This window comes from Pholis gunnellus (genome assembly GCF_910591455.1).
Source record: "Pholis gunnellus genome assembly, chromosome: 12".
Taxonomy (NCBI): Eukaryota; Metazoa; Chordata; class Actinopteri; order Perciformes; family Pholidae; genus Pholis; species Pholis gunnellus.
The window spans coordinates 278695-299955 of record NC_136539.1 but is presented as its reverse complement, the minus strand read 5'-3'; the positions used below and the strand labels follow the sequence as shown (position 1 = coordinate 299955).

The window sequence follows — 21261 nt, the reverse complement described above, 5'->3', positions numbered from 1 at the left end:
GAGTAAACCAAAATTTTATGAGCCCATCTTTCTCCTCTTACAGCATCTACATTCCTGAGGACACAAACAAATCCAATTGTGATTAAAAAACTAAAAGAAACTGATGATCCAACATTAGTGAAATGTACTTTAAATGATATCTTCTGATGAGCTGACATGTGAAGAGTGCTTTGACATGTTGGTTTGGATCTTCGGTTGACCTCTCTCCCATTGATCGATTCCTTGAGATACAATCCACATCTGTAATTTAGTTGGTTTTCTAACCTTCAATTTTGATTTATATAACTCGAATACCTCTGCTAATCAATAAGTAATCATAATCTAGGCCTATCATTTCTATAAACATTTGGTAAGATCCTGCCTCATAGGTATTTTTATAATTGGATATTATATGTCCCCAAGAGATCTTAAACAGAAATTTGAATGCAAACTAATTTAGAGTCTAAATTAATCTTTGTATTTTTAATCTACTCTAGTGTTACAATTTTAATTTCTTATTAAACTGTTAATACATTTAGTTTTGCATTGATTCTAATTTTAGTTTTGTATGGTGTCCCTTTATACATTCATTTGCAAGCTTGAGGTTTACCAAATCTCAACATTTTTAAATATTTGAGAAAATGATATCTATACATTTTAAAGCTTCAATAGAATCTCCCTTAGATTAGAACGATAATAAAAATGCCTCAAAATCTTCCCTGGTGCTTTTTAAACTCAACTGCTGAACAGTACATTCATCTTTTGAACCAAATTCAACTGGTATACAACAAACAACAACTTGAATCAATGATAGACTGAGTCTATCTCTAACGTGTAATCCTTTTCATTCATACATGGTTCATCGTTATTCAATGTACTCATTTATTCATTTTGTTCATTTTCTGTTAGGTTCTTTCAAATACATAATTACTTGATCATTTGGTTTGTGTGTATGAAGTAATGAGTCACTACACCATGTCAAGAACTGTTTAGCAACCCTGAGATTGATTCCATTTTTGAAGTTGTCCCTGTTTTAACATTGAGTAGCGTCCTGAGTTGAATCTTATTCCGTTACTTAAACTTATCGTGTCTGATAGCCTTCCCCTTTCATGAGTTGATGATTTATAATTTGGAGTTATTAATAATCGTTAAATATTCTGATACTAATTGATTGATAATTATTGAATTTGCTACAAGCAATAACGCTACACAACAAGTCCAAATGTGGGTAAAGAGATGTGATGAGGCCAAGTGTTCTGCCCCCTGAGACATTCACCGTCTTGCTCATGGACACGCTGTTGATCTTGATTGTTGGGGCCGTCCATCTAATAATGTTTTGTTCTATTGAACAGCTTGCTGGAGAAGCTGAGGGCTCTAGTGACCACGAATGAGAACCTGAAGCAGCAGGAGCAGGAGTTCCGCACACACTGTAGAGTGAGTACATCAACACACACACAAACACTGTGATTCTACTTCCAGCTGATGCTGGTGGGTGATTGTACAGAAAACAAGGTGAAAGTGAGGTTTGAATCCTTGGTACTAATTTTCTCTTGAATATGTGTCCAGGAAGAGATGGCCCGCCTGCAGCAGAACATAGAGGAGCTGAAGACGGTATCAGGCCAGGATACAGAGGAGGAGAAGGTACTTTACAGTTAGAATTGTATTCTATATTAACTGTCCAACACATCTTGTTTTTAGCATTTATCTTCTACAGTATAAAGACTATGAGAAGCCTTCCCTCTACCTCAGTTTGTTTTAACTCTTCTCCTTCCTACTTTTTTTTTTCCAAGGAGAGGAACCAGCTGATAGACAAACAGTACAACACAGACAGAGAGAAACTACAGAAGATCCGTCTGCTCATGGTAACTTCTTCACATAACAGAACACAAGATTAGATTGTACTGGAGTTATCTCTGTGGGGAATTAGGTCACAGCAGCAGATACAACTATAGACTACAGACAAGAATGAGCTGAAAATATTCCAACAAATAAACAGCATATTTATTGTGTCATTAACTGGTTTGTTTGTCCATGTGCAGATCAGCCTTTGTTTTTTCTCAATATCAGATGTAAAGAGTACCGTCATTGTATTATTGCCTTTGTTTTTGGATTTTCTACTTTATACCTGATCATTATTTGCAAAAGTCATTCTAATTGCATAATTGCATCCAGACAAAGTGACAACAGAATTGTCACCTTGTCTGCTTGGGAACATCTATCAGTCATGATTTGGACCTTCAGGGCACACAGAAAGTGACCACTGAAACCAAAATACGGACTTTATTTTAGTGTTGGACTCTGGTGGAAAATAAATAACTTCAGTCAGTCAACAATTGTACTGAAGTAATTGTTCTTTTCTTTAGTATCATTTAATGCCACTCAATGCTTCTGCTCCGCTACATTTCAGGGGAAAGTATTATTTACTTAATTCCATTAAAATCAGAGCTGCAGTTACTTTGTAGATCCAAGTTTTTAAACAAACCCATAAGATCATCTTATAAAATATAACAGCCCATCAGTCAAACATACAAAAACTATTCAATCAAGTAGTTAAGCATAAGGTTGGCATTATTCTGTTTTATAAATATTTCTACATATTTAAAATTCCATGAGCTTTGGAATTTGAAAAGGTCTCCTCTCCTCTCTGAACGTCTGAGGACTTTCCCTTATCTGTTCAGGCTCGGAGGAACCGTGAGATTGCCATCCTGCAGAGGAAGATCGACGAGGTGCCAAGCCGGGCTGAGCTGACCCAGTATCAGAAGAGATTCATCGAACTCTACAGCCAGGGTGGGTTCCTCCTCAATATCCAGTCAAACCAAGGTCTGTGCTTAACGCCTTTAAAAAGCAGAAACAAAGACATTAAATCTTCTTGTGCCTTTCAGTTTCTGCAACACATAAAGAGACCAAGCAGTTCTTCACACTGTATAACACGTTAGACGACAAGAAGGTTTATCTGGAGAAGGAGGTGAGTCACCACAGCAGCCAATTCTTTGCAAGTGCAGGTCAAATTTAGCATATATATATATATATATATATATATATATACACAAGAATAAAGTGTGCTTTAATTTCTATAGGTGAATCTGCTGAATTCCATTCATGACAACTTCCACCAGTAAGTATAAATACATATATTTGTAATATGCAGCACTGATGTATTTGATGGAATAATGTAGCAAAGACTGTCAGTGTTTGTTAAGAGAATGAGCTCTAACCTGCTGTCCTGTTGTCCAGCGCCATGTCGTCTTCAGCAGCCAAGGAGCAGTTCCTCAGACAGATGGAGCAAATAGTGGAGGGAATCAAACAGAGTCGCATCAAGGTAGAACTCTCTTAAAGGTTTAGTATATTACATTTGTTGGTTGCTGTTTGTAAACACACACATCCAAAGTTGGCCACTATTCCTCGACTCAACAAGCAAGTGAGCGAGGGAGAGCAGCGATGGTCAAGCGAGCTATAAAATGAATGAAGAGAGGGAGCGATGTTAGTGAGAACAAAGCAGTGAATCAGAGGAATAAAACGTTATTTTCTGATTGTTTCACAGCGGTTAAGTTCCAGCTGCTGTTTGCTGTGTGTGGCTCAGAGGTGCTCTTGATCTAACTGACACATTCTGTCCTCAGCAAAGGGAGACAGAGAGGAGCAGGTGGAACACTGGAGCACATGCACATAAAAACACACAGCGATGAAGCAACCTCTTCCCATCCGTCAAATACGGCCACTTTGTATCTGACAGAGCTAAAGTGGGCCTTGTGCCAATGGATGTGATGCTTTTGCCTCATTATCAGACGCCAAGGGGCGAAAGCACCGGTATTTGACGACCTAAAACTGTTTAGGTATAAGTTTAGTTTATACTAGCAGAAAATAACTTTATTACTGCCTGTGTGTCGTGCGTGAAGAATTTGCAAGTGGTCGCGGTTCTTGGTCGTGCACCTCTGAATTTTTTAATATAATACACAGGCGTGCACTGTGCGCACAATCAGAGCTACGGTGCCTCATGGGAGTTTAAACAAAGCTTTACACGTGGTGCCCAAAGGCTATTTGCTAATGCTCAAAACCATTCCAGCATAGCAAAATAAGAAGAAAACAGAAACTACAGGCACACACTTCTGGTGGTTATTGAGAGGAATAGTTAATAGAGAGACCTGTGTGATGGAAAGAGGCTCCCACTAGCCCACCCGTCATCAAAACAACTTCTGCCAGCAGTGCCTGCCTGTATGAAAGAAATGAGCAGGTACTGGTCCAGTCCATTTAAGAGTAAGGCTACTCAAAGCTGGAAATCGACAGGATGGGGGAACTGGGTCTGGCTGAACCCCCCACCTTCAGTGGCTTATCACCACCCAAACCGTCGCTCTCTCTCAGCTTTCCTCAAACATCTCTCTGCCTAGTAAAATGGAGCGCCTCACCGCCTTCATTTTCCAGAGAATATATAAAAACGCAGCACAGTCCGTGTGCTCTCTAAATGCAATGGCTTTGCTATCTAGGAAATCCTAGAGGAGATGGGCAGGCAGCTGAACTCGGGGGCACCTAACCCGGCTCTATGGGATGAGATTTGTGTGTTTAACGATATCATCCTACGCTCCTCACGGGGTGCAGGGCTGTGGTCGTTTAATGGGCCTTGCGGTCTCAGATGATAGGGCCCTGTGACTAAATCTCTTAGGCCTCAGTGATGCTCAGAAGGCAGAGGTTATGGATGCGGCATATGACCCAGCCAAAGGTCTGTTCGGTCCAGCTCTTGAAAAAATGAGAAAGACCGGCACCCTCAGGAAACAAGAAGGTAAAGCCTTTAGCCTCTGCTTACCCCGGGGACACATTCCTCGCACCACACAAGGACACAGAGCTGTTTTTTTCTGCTACAGCTGCAGCAGTTAGGGGAGACAGGGAGGTGCCAGACCATATAAGCAGGCCCCCATGATCCCCGCAGGGGGAGCTCACGCTCCTCCGAGGGAAGGCCGCTACCTCCAGGTACAGAAGGTGACGTCACCGCAGTATGTCTTCAGCCCCTTTGCTGCTCGGGCAGACCAGTGGCGAGCATGCACAGTACACCCATGGGTTTTGTCCACTATTTCTCAGGGATACAGACTACAATTCACTATGAAACCACCCAGATTCAACGGTGTGTTAGTTTCAGTAGCCAAGGGAGATTCAACTAGAGTCCTGGAGGACGAAATAGCATCCCTGCTAAACAAACAAGCAATCAGAGCTGTTGCGAGTGAGCAAGTTCAGGAAGGTTTCCATTCCCATCACTTCCTCATCCCAAAGAAAGGGAGCACATCCCTCCGCCCAATTTTAGATTTCTGTGTGTTTAACAGGCACCTACGCAAATACAAGTTGAGGATGTTAACATACAAAGTGCTCTGTTACAAATCAATCTCCCGGACAAATCGAACGACAATCGATCTCTCGGATGCTTATTTTCCCATCGCCATTTATTCTGCATACCGGCAGTTTCTCAGGTTTGCTTATCGGGGCAGAGCTTACGAGTACCAAGCCATCCCATTCGGGTTTTCATTAGCCCCAAAGGTGTTTAGCAAGAGTGTAGCTCTGTCTCCGTTAAGGAACCGCGGCATCAGAATATTCTCGTACATAGACGCTATGATATGCTCCCACTCACGGGAGCAGGCAGGCAGAGATTCCGCTACGGTAATAAATCATCTCACAGATCTTGGGTTCAATATAAACTGGACAAAGAGTCGAGTAGAACCCACGCAATGTACAGAATACTTGGGTCTCAACATAAACTCCCTCTCTTCGTCATGCTCTCGGAGGCGAGAGTACACTGTAAAAACTGGGATTGGTGTTAATTAATATCTCCTCAATAAATAATAGTAACCTTTACATAATAAAAAAGACTATGTGAAGTTTGGAATTATATTGAGCTGAATTCAACAAATTTCAATAATTTATTAATTACATTTTACTTAATTTTGTTTGAATAAAATCAGCTGTGAATCACTGAGTAGACTTTAATTATATTTTATTAGTAAAGTCAAAGATGCAGTGAAAATGATGAATTTTACTCATTGGGAGGTCTTTGTTTTTACTCAACTTACACTTCCGCCCAACATATTTTGGCCACATGGACATCTTCTGCCACATGTTGCAGCGGCTACCATTTCCCCAAAGGTAAGACCTGTTTTAATTATGCTCTTTAGAGATACCACCTCATCTACTTTTACAAACTGTCATGGACTCTGACCGAGTTTCGTGGTTTCCACCCATCCCCCACCTTAACAAGCTAAGTTAGGTTCGCTAAGAAGCAGCAGAAGGTAGAGACCGCATTAAGGTAAATGCACAAATTTAGGAACAAACATTCTTGCTCCCAAAGGTAAGTAATGAGGCATACGAGTTATATTAACATAACTGCATTTCGTTTTCTCAAGTAATGTTAACCTAACATGCTGTTAAAAGCAGTAAGGTTAGACCATTCGGTTTTAACGGTACCGTGAATTTCTGGAGAATAGTCAGTGAAACAAATGAACAAGGAGCGCTATTTCACCTTTCTTTATTTTAAATGTGACATTATATTCTGCTAAAGTCTCGTATTGTGTTTTGTGCAGGCTTTGGTCGGTGTTGAGCTAACGTTAACCCAAGTTCACCTTCGTTAGCAGTCGCGCAGTCTCCGTTCACGGTACTAAGATGCCGCAGCAGGAGATTCAGATCAGTGTTCCTGTAGTGACGATGCAATAAGATAAGATCAAGAAAATAATGGACCTCTTTGACCATTACTATGGACCGATAAACAGATGTTCTCTGATTATCCTCATGACACCTGGATGTAGTGGCTTACATCTGATAAATTGATGTCTCCAATTCACACTTGGAACTATTTCTACCTCAGTTAGCTATGTTTAGTGTCCTCTGTACTTCAATTCATACAAGTTAACATTTGGTTAGGTGGAGGAAAGTTTTAGGGATAGTATAACACAATATAAATGATACTCTTTGCATATATATTATACCTGTTTGACAAAATATTTACATTATCAATGCATATTTTTGTGGTAATTTATTTAGTATGGAAATGTTTGGTTTGGTAAAGGAAACAGGAACAAGACAGAGTTGTGCCACTTTTCAGCTTCTTATGGTTACAAGTTTTCATTTGCTGCATGTATGTTTGGTACTTTCCTGACTGAAATGTGCATGGTAAACTTTCCAAAATGCTTAAAATATTGTCTGATACCTGAGTGCCAATGTTAGTAAGTCTGTAGTCCTGCGATTTTCATCATAAGTGGACAGGCAAATGTAAACTTTTAGTGTTTGTGTAGTTTTAATATGTTCCCTGCTTTGTGTGTTTGTGTAATATATGAATATCCAATTGAGTTAAAGCTAATAGGTCTTTTTTCCCCCAGGTGCATCAACAATCTTTGACTGAAATTTATCAACAGGTATGTATCATACTTTTATGCAATACATACTATGCTGTGATACCACATTTCACACACAGTACATGTTGTGTAAACAGTTTGTTCTGCAATACAAAATGTGATTATTACTATTACTACTTTTTGTATCAACTTTTGCTGGTTAAAAAGCTGTTTTTATGTTTGGATTGTCAGTGATGTTCAAAATAAGTAGTTCCAACCTGGATTTGAAATTAAAGCAGCAGAAAATAGAGAAGTACTGATCACAAATGTCTCATAAACATGCAATTAATTGATGATGACACATTGTGTTGTGGTTTTGTGGGAGTTCATGTGGCATGCACTATTTATTTTCTGGGACCAATGGCTTCCTGGTGTCACAGCTGGTTCCCTGGAATTAATGATCGGAAGTGTTTCACTAGGCTGGACACTGAGACATAATATCAAGGATCCTTGATATACATATATTTTTTAACAGTAATAAAAGTCACCTAGTTTCAGATCAGTGGATGACTTTTTACTCATGTTTATTTTTGTTATTTCAGGCTCCAAGCAACCTAAGCATCAACATGACCCGAGATGCTGTCATTCAGTGTTTGATGGTGTACCTTGGGGAATCTCCAGATCAACTCTTAAAAGAGTATGATGTAAGTTAAAGTACATGTTGAAATATAAAGAAAGTGATCTCTCGCTCATCTCTACCTGCTGTCTTGGGATGGTCAAATCACGAAATACAATCATAACTTTATTTCTCCCAGTAATTTGTTGTCTCATTGAGTCATGTAAATAATCATTGTCCTCTGTAAATAGGGTGCATAATGTGCAACAGCTACAGCTACAGGTTTTCTTGTCCAAAGGGATGAAAGTAATTTGGGAGACGTTCAATTAGGACCTTATCTTTTGACTGGACAGTACGTAATACACAATGTTCTTTCTATTTCAGCATGCTGATGAAGACAGTGTGTCGCAGGACCTTGCTGTACAACGCATGAGAATCTACACCATCAAGACTAATACGTCAGAGGGTCCCGACGACATCGGTATCATGGTAGAGGGCACACTTCTGGGGCTGGACTGCTTAAAAGCTCTCCCCAAAAGTGAACAGCCTCAAGAACAAGTTACTAGCTTCTGAAAAGTGAATTGTTAAGTCACTGTTAAAACTGTCCTATGTGGTTACTTTCAACTCGTTGTTCAATACTCAAGTTAGAAAAGAAAAAAGAATTGCAGTTTGAAAACGTCGTGTTCGACATTGAATTGCATTTGTTTCAGTTTTATTTTTCTTATAGCCCTTTTCACTATTTATTTTTAGACATTTTGCACATGGAAAATGTTTGATAAGCATGTTTAAACAAATTTGCACAAATAAATGTTTACCTGCTGAACTGTATATGGATGGTGATCTGTTGGTCCAAGTCATGTTTACTGTGGCACCAAGATGGCATAGTATTGAGTGAATTAGACTTAAAAAAATTGAGGCAACAAAGTGACACTCAATATTATTGAATAGATTTAAAGCAGTGGGAATGTGTTGAATTAAGTAACAATGTGCTAAAATGTGAATTGATATAATTTATTTTATTTAGTGAATCCAACTCAATTTCACCCAGATAATTAATAAATATGAATTAATTTCATCCAAATATTCAGTAAATATAAATCAATTTCACCCAAATATTCAGTAAATATAAATCAATTCCACCCAAATATTCAGTAAATATAAATCAATTTCACCCAAATATTCATTCATTTACATCATTTTTTTAATTTAGATTTAATTAATTTATTCAATACTTTTTACTCAAAGTTGTAGTACTTAAAATCTAATCAATTATATTACGTGTCACTTTGTTGCCTCAATTTTATTAAGTAGCTATTGTTCAGAGTTTTTACAGTGTAGCATCTCTTACTATAGTGAAACACCTCACTCTGTTTTCAAAGAACCGGGGGTTAAGTTAAGTGACCCAAAGTTTTTGTATAAGTCTATTAGGGATGTAACGGTTCACAAAATTCTCGGTTCTGTTCAATACGATACAGTGGTTCCACGTTTCGGTACGGCACGGTTCAATACAGCAAAAAAGCAGAAATGCCATCATAAGGTATGTTCTTTTTGACTTTGAACAATGATGGATTCATTTGTGTACAGGAAGCTGGAGCAACTCCTGTTTTGTCTTTAACACATGGGCTGCTGTTGTGCTTCTGTGAAAGAAGGTCACACTCTCTGATCTTTGGAGGAGACCAGAGATCCGCTGCACTGCCGATGCTTTCTGAGATGCTAGATTAATGACATCGGCCTATTTGTGTTGTACAGTCAGGTAGCTTTGTGACTGAAGAACATGGCTCTTCATCTCCATTCAGTAGTGAGGTAATGTGTCGTTACAGTCAGGTAGCTTTGTGTAGTCCTTAACGTCCGGCTGTCTGTTATCAGAGCAACAGCGGGAGTTTCGGACATTTGATTCTTTGTTTGGGCTTTCGTTTTCTTTTACAAAGCAGGAATTATGGTCTGGAGAAATGGGCTCATGAAGGAGTAGTATCACGGGGCTCAATAGCATTAAGCATGTTCGTACAGCCTGGTTTATCACTACAGAGTAGCTCTCATATCCGCGGCTATAAATCTACCTTTACCAGCACGTTGTCTGTTACGTGTTGGGAGTGTCAGACTGCACGTTGTCTGTTACGTGGTGGGAGTGTCATACTGCACGTTGTCTGTTACGTGGTGGAGTGTCATACTGCACGTTGTCTGTTACGTGGTGGGAGTGTCAGACTGCACGTTGTCTGTTACGTGTTGGGAGTGTCAGACTGCACGTTGTCTGTTACGTGGTGGAGTGTCAGACTGCACGTTGTCTGTTACGTGTTGGGAGTGTCAGACTGCACGTTGTCTGTTACGTGTTGGGAGTGTCAGACTGCACGTTGTCTGTTACGTGTTGGGAGTGTCAGACAGTACGTTGTCTGTTACGTGTTGGGAGTGTCAGACTGCACGTTGTCTGTTACGTGTTGGGAGTGTCAGACTGCACGTTGTCTGTTACGTGGTGGAGTGTCATACTGCACGTTGTCTGTTACGTGGTGGGAGTGTCAGACTGCACGTTGTCTGTTACGTGTTGGGAGTGTCAGACTGCACGTTGTCTGTTACGTGGTGGAGTGTCAGACTGCACGTTGTCTGTTACGTGTTGGGAGTGTCAGACTGCACGTTGTCTGTTACGTGTTGGGAGTGTCAGACTGCACGTTGTCTGTTACGTGTTGGGAGTGTCAGACAGTACGTTGTCTGTTACGTGTTGGGAGTGTCAGACTGCACGTTGTCTGTTACGTGTTGGGAGTGTCAGACAGTACGTTGTCTGTTACGTGTTGGGAGTGTCAGACTGCACGTTGTCTGTTACGTGTTGGGAGTGTCAGACAGTACGTTGTCTGTTACGTGTTGGGAGTGTCAGACAGTACGTTGTCTGTTACGTGTTGGGAGTGTCAGACTGCACGTTGTCTGTTACGTGTTGGGAGTGTCAGACTGCACGTTGTCTGTTACGTGTTGGGAGTGTCAGACAGTACGTTGTCTGTTACGTGTTGGGAGTGTCAGACAGCACGTTGTCTGTTACGTGGTGGGAGTGTCAGACTGCACGTTGTCTGTTACGTGTTGGGAGTGTCAGACTGCACGTTGTCTGTTACGTGTTGGGAGTGTCAGACTGCACGTTGTCTGTTACGTGGTGGAGTGTCAGACTGCACGTTGTCTGTTACGTGGTGGGAGTGTCAGACTGCACGTTGTCTGTTACGTGTTGGGAGTGTCAGACTGCACGTTGTCTGTTACGTGTTGGGAGTGTCAGACAGTACGTTGTCTGTTACGTGTTGGGAGTGTCAGACTGCACGTTGTCTGTTACGTGTTGGGAGTGTCAGACAGTACGTTGTCTGTTACGTGTTGGGAGTGTCAGACTGCACGTTGTCTGTTACGTGTTGGGAGTGTCAGACTGCACGTTGTCTGTTACGTATTGGGAGTGTCAGACAGTACGTTGTCTGTTACGTGTTGGGAGTGTCAGACAGCACGTTGTCTGTTACGTGGTGGGAGTGTCAGACTGCACTTTGTCTGTTACGTGTTGGGAGTGTCAGACTGCACGTTGTCTGTTACGTGGTGGAGTGTCAGACAGCACGTTGTCTGTTACGTGGTGGGAGTGTCAGACTGCACGTTGTCTGTTACGTGGTGGAGTGTTAGACTGCACGTTGTCTGTTACGTGTTGGGAGTGTCAGACTGCACGTTGTCTGTTACGTGGTGGAGTGTTAGACTGCACGTTGTCTGTTACGTGGTGGGAGTGTCAGACAGCACGTTGTCTGTTACGTGGTGGGAGTGTCAGACTGCACGTTGTCTGTTACGTGGTGGAGTGTTAGACTGCACGTTGTCTGTTACGTGTTGGGAGTGTCAGACTGCACGTTGTCTGTTACGTGTTGGGAGTGTCAGACAGCACGTTGTCTGTTACGTGGTGGGAGTGTCAGACTGCACGTTGTCTGTTACGTGGTGGAGTGTTAGACTGCACGTTGTCTGTTACGTGTTGGGAGTGTCAGACTGCACGTTGTCTGTTACGTGGTGGAGTGTTAGACTGCACGTTGTCTGTTACGTGGTGGAGTGTCAGACTGCACGTTGTCTGTTACGTGTTGGGAGTGTCAGACAGCACGTTGTCTGTTACGTGGTGGGAGTGTCAGACTGCACGTTGTCTGTTACGTGGTGGAGTGTTAGACTGCACGTTGTCTGTTACGTGTTGGGAGTGTCAGACTGCACGTTGTCTGTTACGTGTTGGGAGTGTCAGACTGCACGTTGTCTGTTACGTGTTGGGAGTGTCAGACTGCACGTTGTCTGTTACGTGGTGGGAGTGTCAGACTGCACGTTGTCTGTTACGTGGTGGAGTGTCAGACTGCACGTTGTCTGTTACGTGGTGGGAGTGTCAGACTGCACGTTGTCTGTTACGTGTTGGGAGTGTCAGACTGCACGTTGTCTGTTACGTGGTGGAGTGTCAGACTGCACGTTGTCTGTTACGTGGTGGGAGTGTCAGACTGCACGTTGTCTGTTACGTGGTGGAGTGTTAGACTGCACGTTGTCTGTTACGTGTTGGGAGTGTCAGACTGCACGTTGTCTGTTACGTGGTGGAGTGTCAGACTGCACGTTGTCTGTTACGTGGTGGGAGTGTCAGACTGCACGTTGTCTGTTACGTGGTGGAGTGTTAGACTGCACGTTGTCTGTTACGTGTTGGGAGTGTCAGACTGCACGTTGTCTGTTACGTGTTGGGAGTGTCAGACTGCACGTTGTCTGTTACGTGGTGGGAGTGTCAGACTGCACGTTGTCTGTTACGTGTTGGGAGTGTCAGACAGCACGTTGTCTGTTACGTGGTGGAGTGTCAGACTGCACGTTGTCTGTTACGTGGTGGAGTGTCAGACTGCACGTTGTCTGTTACGTGGTGGAGTGTCAGACTGCACGTTGTCTGTTACGTGTTGGGAGTGTCAGACTGCACGTTGTCTGTTACGTGTTGGGAGTGTCAGACTGCACGTTGTCTGTTACATGTTGGGAGTGTCAGACTGCACGTTGTCTGTTACGTTGAGTGGGTTGCCATGTTGAGCACAGTGGCTCCACCGAGAGAACATTATATTTCCCACAATTTAAGCTTCTGCATTTTCCAAATGCAATAGTATTATTCAAATGTATTGTTCGGTTTGTAATGCGTACCGAACGGTTCAATACGAATACGTGTATTGTTACACCCTTAGAGTCTATACATTGTTGTTGTTTTTTCGAAAATTCCAGCATAGTATACCTTTTTAAAGGTTCATTCCACTTAGTACAACTTGGCTTATTTTATGAATTGGTTCCAATTATTTCTATGGTTATCATAACACTGTACTCACCAAGTTAAATAAGGAGATCAGGGAACAAGGCAACATTGCTGAACATAACGTGATAAGAAACAGGAGCAGCCAGCTGAAAAGACGGGTGTTGCAGCATAATAAAGCGGGATTATCCAGAGACCAAGCTCTTAACAGTCTTTCCATAATTTCAACTCAAGCTGTCGCAGCATTTGTGTGATCCTTGCTTCCTGTTCATCTGCTTTTCCAGATGGAGAAGAAGAAGCAGGAAAACAAAATGAGGAGAGATCAGCTGAACGACGAGTACCTGGAACTGCTCGACAAGCAAAGGCTATACTTCAAAACCGTCAAGGACTTTAAAGAGGTGAGGAAACAATCACCATCAGTTTGTGCTTCATTAGTTCTCAAGGACAAGTAACATCTGAGAGGTGTTGCTGCAGTACAATGACAAGCAGAACCTACCTGTGTTATAAAAGGAGAATGCAACTACTCCGTTAACACATTTTAAGGGTAAAAGATGTTAAGTTCAATACATTTTTAGGCAACAAAGTCATTTAGATTCCCAATATTGTTTTGTATTGTATGTTTATTCAAATAATTCCTTTTGTAAATTGGCAGCAATGTTTTTAGAGCTGCGAGGACCTGCAGGCTGTGTGAGAGCAGCCGATCAACGTACGAAAAGCACAGCAACATTGATTTTGTAATTGCTTTCACTGCCAGAAGGGGATAGACACAGGTCCTCACTGTTAAACCATAGTGTAATAAATAATAAATAAAATCAAGAACCACCATTTCACCAGCTAGCTACTAGCTAACAGACAGACAGGTTGGTTTTATACGCTCTATAGATGAACTAATATTGATCATTTTCAACTCTCTGCGGACCTTTGTCTACCCTTCTGGCAGTACGAGAAAAATGACAAAAACAAGGTTGAAGTGTGCTTTTGTCAGCCAAGTCCAACTGGCAGGTGTACTGCATTTTTGTAGTTCCTCATAGCAGAGCTACCTACACCAAGAGACACCACAAAGTCCTGATATGTGGTTTTAGGCCATTTTCATATGACGTCCTCCCAGTCACTGATGACTGATGGATGTGTACGGAAAAGTCATTAGGTCGCCATATTGTAGCTGCTGAATGTTCCTTATTATCATTCATTCTTTACATTGCTACCAACGCTAAACCGGAAGAGCTAATACAATTGCATTCTAACTAGAAGTGAAAATATGGGCAAAGCATCGTATTGGTCAAATGACCATAGAATTTATTGGTGAGTGGATTTCACATTATTTAAAAAGTGAAGGACCACTTCATTAAAGGTGCTCATTATGAAATTCAGAGCATATCAATTGCGTCCACATTGCTCTAAACATAGTGACTGCTGAGCCAGCGGCTTCCTACTTCCGGTGCTACCAGTACAAACAGTGGCTACAGTGCTGACGGAGCTCACAGTGTTCACTTTGGGGGAGCAGGAGGTTGGGCGATGTACTTGCAGTGGTGGAAAGTAACTAAGTACATTTACTCAAGTATTAAGTACAATTTTGATTCAACATTCTACTCCACTACATTTGAAAGGGAAATATTGGACTTTTACTTCACTTCTTTTATTTATGAGAATATGAAATACAAAGATACATCAGCTACAATATTTAAATCACCCACTTTTATGCGGATGTCCGATGAGTGCTGATGGTAAATGTAGTCAACTGAAGTAATACATTCCCCTATCTGTGCTATATTGATCAAGAAAGCTGATCTGTCCCACTGGGGAGATATAACCGTATGCATGGCATTGCGTTACGTTACACAAGCTCTCATTAAGTCTGATAAATAAACATAAACTCACAAAACATCAATGAAGGAAATATTTTTACACCTAAACTTACAAAATCAAACTATACACGTTCTGAATTCAAGTTTCTCTTTTCAACCAAACTATGAGAGGCTTAATGGCCTTGTTAATTCATCATAAAACAAACTTGGACAGAAACCAAATAAACATCACCAAACACGTCTTGGTTCGTCTTTCCTCTGTTTCTACAATCAGCAAATCTGGTTTGATTGAAATGAATCCTTAATTAAGATATGAAAGTATGTTGGCTCGTCCCCCTCTCTGCCACTAGCTGCAGCAGCTCATTGGCAGCTCTCTTTCAGTAGCAGACCATGAAATTAGCAAATTAGCCTCAGCACACCTACGTCCCAGTGAGGAGGAAAACGTTCATGTAACGCACACACGCCTCACTCTCTGGGATGTCGTCGCAAGAACTGCCAGCAAGAACTGCCTGCGCTCACATTCTTTCCAGTAGAATGATTCCAGTTTGTTTGGCATCGGAGGGCAAGTATGTGCTTGCTCTCAGCAGCTCAGATTCTGGAGGTTCCTCACCGACTATGACCTCCCCGCTGCAGCCTCTGAATATCTGAGTCAGCCAAAACACTGTAATATGTACGCTGTTAAATCTACACTGTAAAAAAATCTGTTTTCTGTTGGAAATGTAACAGAAGCAACAAGAGCAAGGACATTTTTAAGCAGCAATGTGCCCCACAGCTACCGGAGCTGAGAGTAGCACTCTTCTTAGTTGTTCCTCATACCACCAGGTTTCAAAATAACTTACATTTTGTAGCTGAGATCCAGAGACACCGAGAACATCAGTAGCAAATGCAGACGTTTTTGAAGTCAATATACAGAACTCGGATAGGTAGTGATTAGGTTGAAAATCTGCAAAATGTTTCCTTTAAAATGCATCGTACATGTGACTGCACCCTTAATAATAATCTAATATTGTAATGTACTAAAGAGCCCATGTGGCTGCACAGTGAGTACTTAAGTAAGTTATTTTCTTTATTATATACTTGCATACTTTGACTTGAACAAGTCACTTTCATCCTCTCGTTGTGTCTCCCACCCCACCAGCCTCGTCCCCTTCTCCTCGTTTTGCTTTTTGTATAATAGACCATCAACTATGGGCTGCTTCAGTTTTAGAACACAGTAACGGCTGAATGGATTGATGTAAAGTTTTCCACTGTTACGTACATGCGCATCATGCAGCGTATGCCGCTATGTACACGTACATAGCGTTTAATTTGTCTCAACCCGTACACATAAAAACAGGCGGGTGCACGTCATATGAGGACAAAGGGCGAGCGTTGGATCATTACATTAGCAGTTATTTAGCTGACGCTTTTATCCAAAGCGACTTACAATTCACATTCTATTCTACACCGTAGGCACAGCTACAGGAGCAATTTTGCAGTTAAGTGTCTTGCTCAAGGACACATCAACATGCAACTAGTGGAGCCTGAACCGGGGATCGCACCACCGATCCTCTGATTGAAAGACGGCCCTGCTATCCACTTTGCCACAGTCGCCCCCTATCACCCTGGCAGAGCGCACTTCTGCCCTGCGTCTCAAATATGGTCCAGCGAACATGGGGCGTGACAAGTGCGAGCTCCACCCTCCCTACGTGCTAAGACAAGATCATCTCGCTTCAGGGGTTTTCCTGCAAAGAGAATTACGAGGCGGCCGCCTCTTGACATGTGTCTTCATGGAGAAAGCTATTTTGTAAAATGTCTTTCTGTCATTTGTAATGGCAACGATATTACACTGATGTGGGGGTGTTGTATCATAGTCAATAGAACCAGGAAAAAGGCTCTGTAAAAACTGCCAAAGAAATATAATAGAGCGGTCTGTTTTTGGTTGAACTGCCATGTAAGCAAAGTGGGAGGCAGCCCTATAAACGCTTAGGTCTGTCACTGACTGACCATCGGCCGTAGCACGTTCAAAATGAATATGAGCCTGTGTGTCAGCTGATAACTTCTTTGTCACCACCGCAAAATACAATTCACTAAAGAAAACAACACATTCCACGATCAATCATATGGAACATGGAAAGCGATGAGGATTATAGCCACAGTTTGATCTTTTAATAGCATTTATATTGTCCGCTATCGTTTATGAACATCTGTGCCTGAATGCCGTCTTGTACTGCAACTACAATGCTGGTGTGCGTCTGTTTACACCAGTGAAATGTAAGGAAAAGTTGTTTTTTATAATAATATGTAATCAACTTTTTTTCCCACCCTTCACTCGTAGCGTTTTTCCCACGCTACGGTTATTATTTGTTTCGTGTAAAAATGAAGCTCAACACCTAGAAATACACGAACTGCAGAGAATACGCCGAGAGTGTGTCTCCTCTCTGCTCTGACTGCAGCTGGGACTGCGAGGCTGCTGTGAGAGTGCCCGCCTGTGAGTGCAGTGGGGCGGTGGAGGGGCTCACGGCAGCTCCCGCTGCTCGTTCACAACAGTGCAGAATGTACGTGCTTTCACGTCAGAGTCAAAACACCAGAAAAGTCTCCAACAACACCAGAACAAGTCACTAGATTTGTTGCTAGTAGCTTTTGACAAAAAAAGTCACCAAGAGGGTTTGGAAAGTCGCCAAGTTGCCAACACTGGCACTGGCTAAATATGTCCCCAGAGCAACACCGGACGTAACAATGGTTCCTATCACATATTAAACCAAACAAAAATCCATCTTCATGAAAACAAGTTGTACAAATAATAATATATAAACAAGCATCTTAAAGCTACTGCAGATGTGCAAACAAAAGCAGTTAACTTACCAGAACTGCTGTTCACTATTTAAAGACTCCTTTCTTTGTTAATAAAGAGTTTAATCTCACGGTTGTTCAGTACATCCATGCATTTTAATTCCAGGAAGAAGTCCTTCTCGATTCATGGACGCCAGTGAAGACAGTCGAGCCTCCCCAGTTGTATTTCTTGAATACGTCTTAATGCGTTTGAGGCTGAAAATGTCCGCTCCACAGAGGCAGCAGATATTGGGATTGTCACCGCCCAACATGTCACGCTAGCCCACTGACCAATCACGTATGGCTAGGCCAGCTAGCAGCTCTGGCACGTCAAAGAATACGCCCAACATGTCAAACTAAAGATCTGATTGGTTGAAGACGATGACAATCAATATCGTCCCCATTCACTTAAACTGCAAAGGGATTCACTTGTGAGGCCTGGGGCCTCTCTTCTTACCTAGAGACACAGAGGTGAAATCTGATTGGATAAAAGCTCTACTTAAAACAAGCTGCACTGGAAGCAGAGCAACTGAGGAGCATAGTAGCTGTGCAATAAGAAAATAAGCTAATGGGAAAAAAATTTTCAATACTTGTAGTGTATTTATGAAAGATTATTAAATATCTATAGCGTTGTGATTGTGTCTAGGCCAGCAGAGAAGGCCTTGCTGGCCCTGACGGCCCACCACTGGTAGAATACCAGTAATAATACCAATACCACTGACTATCCCTGTAAGAATTTGGCCACAATTTAGCACATTAACCATACAGGGTCTATTTGTGAACACATGATCAGGATGGTACCACCTCCGCCTCATTGTGAGCCAGGAAAAACCTGCACACTAGCACTAATCCTGAAGCAATCCGCATCCTAAATTCTTAAATGGTTGTATAAGCGAGCACATGGACTTTACATTCCCACTTTAAGGGCTTTAGCCATATGGTTGCACTACTGTATTATTTGTGTTGCTACTGTTTTGTGATTGTGGAAGTGTATTTTTGTGGACACTTGTTGTTGTGTGTACTACGTGATTATATGTTTTGCTGTTGTTGAGCACACCGAAAAAAATAGCAGTTGATATGGCAATAATTTATCCAATTAGTATCTGTTGACCTGAGATCAACCCACCTGTGTGACAGATGATGACCTAACAGCAAGGATGACGGTTGTTTTGTTTTTTTCTCACCAGGAGTGTCGCAAGAATGAGATGCTGCTGTCCAAACTGAGAGCGAAAGGAGCCTCTTAGACCCGGCCCAACCGTTTGATGTCGGATTCAAATGAAATATGTAATCTTTATGAGCTAAATTAATCACAGACTAACTGGTTTTTCTTTTTGTAATATTCCACACTTTGTTTTCTTCTTCTTTATGGCTGATAGGGTTTGTTAACACTTCTAACCCCTGACAGAGGCATACTGGACATTACATTTACACTGGGCTACATCCAGCTGACTGAAAAACACAAATGCCATTAATTGGTTAAGTCAAAAGAAGCTCTTAAGTGTTTCACATGTTTTGGCCACAATGATCACAAATGAACTTGTAGGAGCCCTGTAACCCTATAAATCATGACAATGTGTTGAATAATATCTGATAAATGTTTTGCTTTGAGACTGTACAAACTGGTAGCTTAAATGTCAAATCTATTCATAACTGGACTAACGTTTACTTTACACCTTTCTAGCTGAACTAGACAGCTGTGCTAGCCACACAGAAACCACCACCTCTTCTTGTTGATCATTAAGTGGGGCTGCCACAGAGAGGAGTGCTTGAACCTGTTGTGTTTGCTGTTATATTAAAGGATTTTTAGGAAAGTCCTCATATTTCATATGTGGTGTGTGAAGTTTCCTAGTGCAACTTTAAACATCACTCTTTTTATGTGAAGTTCTTTGCAATGATGCTGGTTCTTATGTGCCTCTGAAGTTTGAATTCACGTCATGTCTTAGATTTGCCTCACTATCCAATGACCATGTACAACCAGTATTTAATAAATAAACCAATCTTTCTATTAAGGATTTAAATGCCTTTGCTGTTACTCATTCAGATAGGATGTGTTCTGTCAAACAGCGTGTCCTGATTGAAGGCAGCACACAATCAGAAGTCACATGATGAATCTGTGAAGGAAACATCTTGTGCATCACCAAAGCACTTCAAATCTTCTGTTGGAGATGCATAAGGCGGCCAAATCAACACCTGCTCCAACACAGTGACCAGGATTCCAACCAAAGTCCATTTAGCAGCTGCTCTGGAGCTTTCAATCGTATCATAGGATCCTCCTTAAAAGAGAAGAGTACTCCATTAATCGTTGCACTTCTTTAACTATTACTATTACTGCATTTATTATCATTATCATTCTACTATATCCACTGCTGCTGTTCTCATTATCATGTTTCTATTATTGGTGCTACTGCTGCCATAACCACACATATATATCATTTCTATCATATGCATTGAATGTGTTGTAACTCTGTTCTGTTGTTCATTCTGTACACATGACATCTATCACACACTGTCCATCCTGACAGAGGATCCTCCTCTGTTGCTCTCCCTCAGGTTTCTTCCTCTTTTCTCCCATTAATGGTTTTTTGGGGAGTTCTTCCTGTTCTGATGTGAGGGTCAAAGGTCAGAGGATGTCACATGTACAGACTGTAAAGCCCTCTGAGGCTATACAAATAAATTCAATTGAATTGACATTGTCAGACTCATGATAGGCAGTTAAAAAAAACAAAAAGATTGATGAAGCAGCAAAATCATATTTCTTCGTCTTTCTTGTTAAAACCTGGTGCTTACATAACCTAAAAGGCAGCTCGACCGCCAACACATCTGTTGGAGATGTAGGTGTGTTATGCTTGATAAATGTTAGATGGGCTTGCACTTGTTTAGCTCTTTCACTTCACTTTTCATAACACTACATGTCGTCATTCACCCATTCACACCCATTCATACACTGATGCAAGGTGCCACCTGCACATTAGGACTAACTTACCATTCATCCCCACACATACACCAGAGAGCTTACTAGCAGAGATGAGCAGCAGGCTACAGAGGCCTGCTAAGATCACTTCTTTCCTTTTCAACTCCACACCTCTATATTTTTTTACTATTCAAAATTGTAGTGTTCAGACCCAACCGACGCTGACTCAAGTGACATCACTTGAGGACATTTATCAGACTTCACTCTGCTCCCTCTGGAGACATTAAAGACTTCATACAGCTTTTTTTCACATGTGTAGTAGAACTCCTCAACACCTGTAACCAACCATGTGCGAAATCAGTGGAGTTGCCCTTCAACATGCTGCTGCCCTGTTTTTATGGAATTGTAGGTGTTCAAATTTCCACTCAATACATGAACAATAAAGCCCTTTCTCAATTTAATACACTCTGGGTTTTGCTATAAAAGCCTTACTTGGTCAAATTGCTCCCGAATGCTGTGCCATTGGTATGTGAATGTTAGTTCTGATGGGCAGGTGGCAGCTTGTATGGCAGCCTCTGCCATCAGTGTATGAATGTGTGTGAATG

General features: G+C 41.6%; 1 protein-coding gene across 4 annotated transcripts in view; it reads left to right on the top strand.

Annotated features, from left to right (window-relative positions):
- The window catches only part of ccdc93 (CCC complex scaffolding subunit CCDC93), a 46617-nt gene extending 26869 nt beyond the window's left edge, over nt 1-19748 (top strand). For 2 of the 4 annotated variants that reach the window (XM_079169915.1, XM_079169914.1), the window contains 9 exons: nt 1332-1413; nt 1546-1620; nt 1770-1841; nt 2658-2766; nt 2862-2944; nt 3057-3094; nt 3214-3298; nt 13414-13527; nt 18933-19748. In XM_079169915.1, the coding sequence (XP_079026041.1) occupies nt 1332-1413; nt 1546-1620; nt 1770-1841; nt 2658-2766; nt 2862-2944; nt 3057-3094; nt 3214-3298; nt 13414-13527; nt 18933-18989 (715 nt within the window). In that variant the 3' untranslated portion in view covers nt 18990-19748. Of the gene's footprint in view, nt 1-1331; nt 1414-1545; nt 1621-1769; nt 1842-2657; nt 2767-2861; nt 2945-3056; nt 3095-3213; nt 3299-7882; nt 7985-8280; nt 10015-13413; nt 13528-18932 lie in introns of those variants that run through there. The other 2 variants (XM_079169913.1, XM_079169912.1) reach the window with 1 other exon arrangement.
- Nucleotides 19749-21261: the final 1513 nt, after the last annotated feature.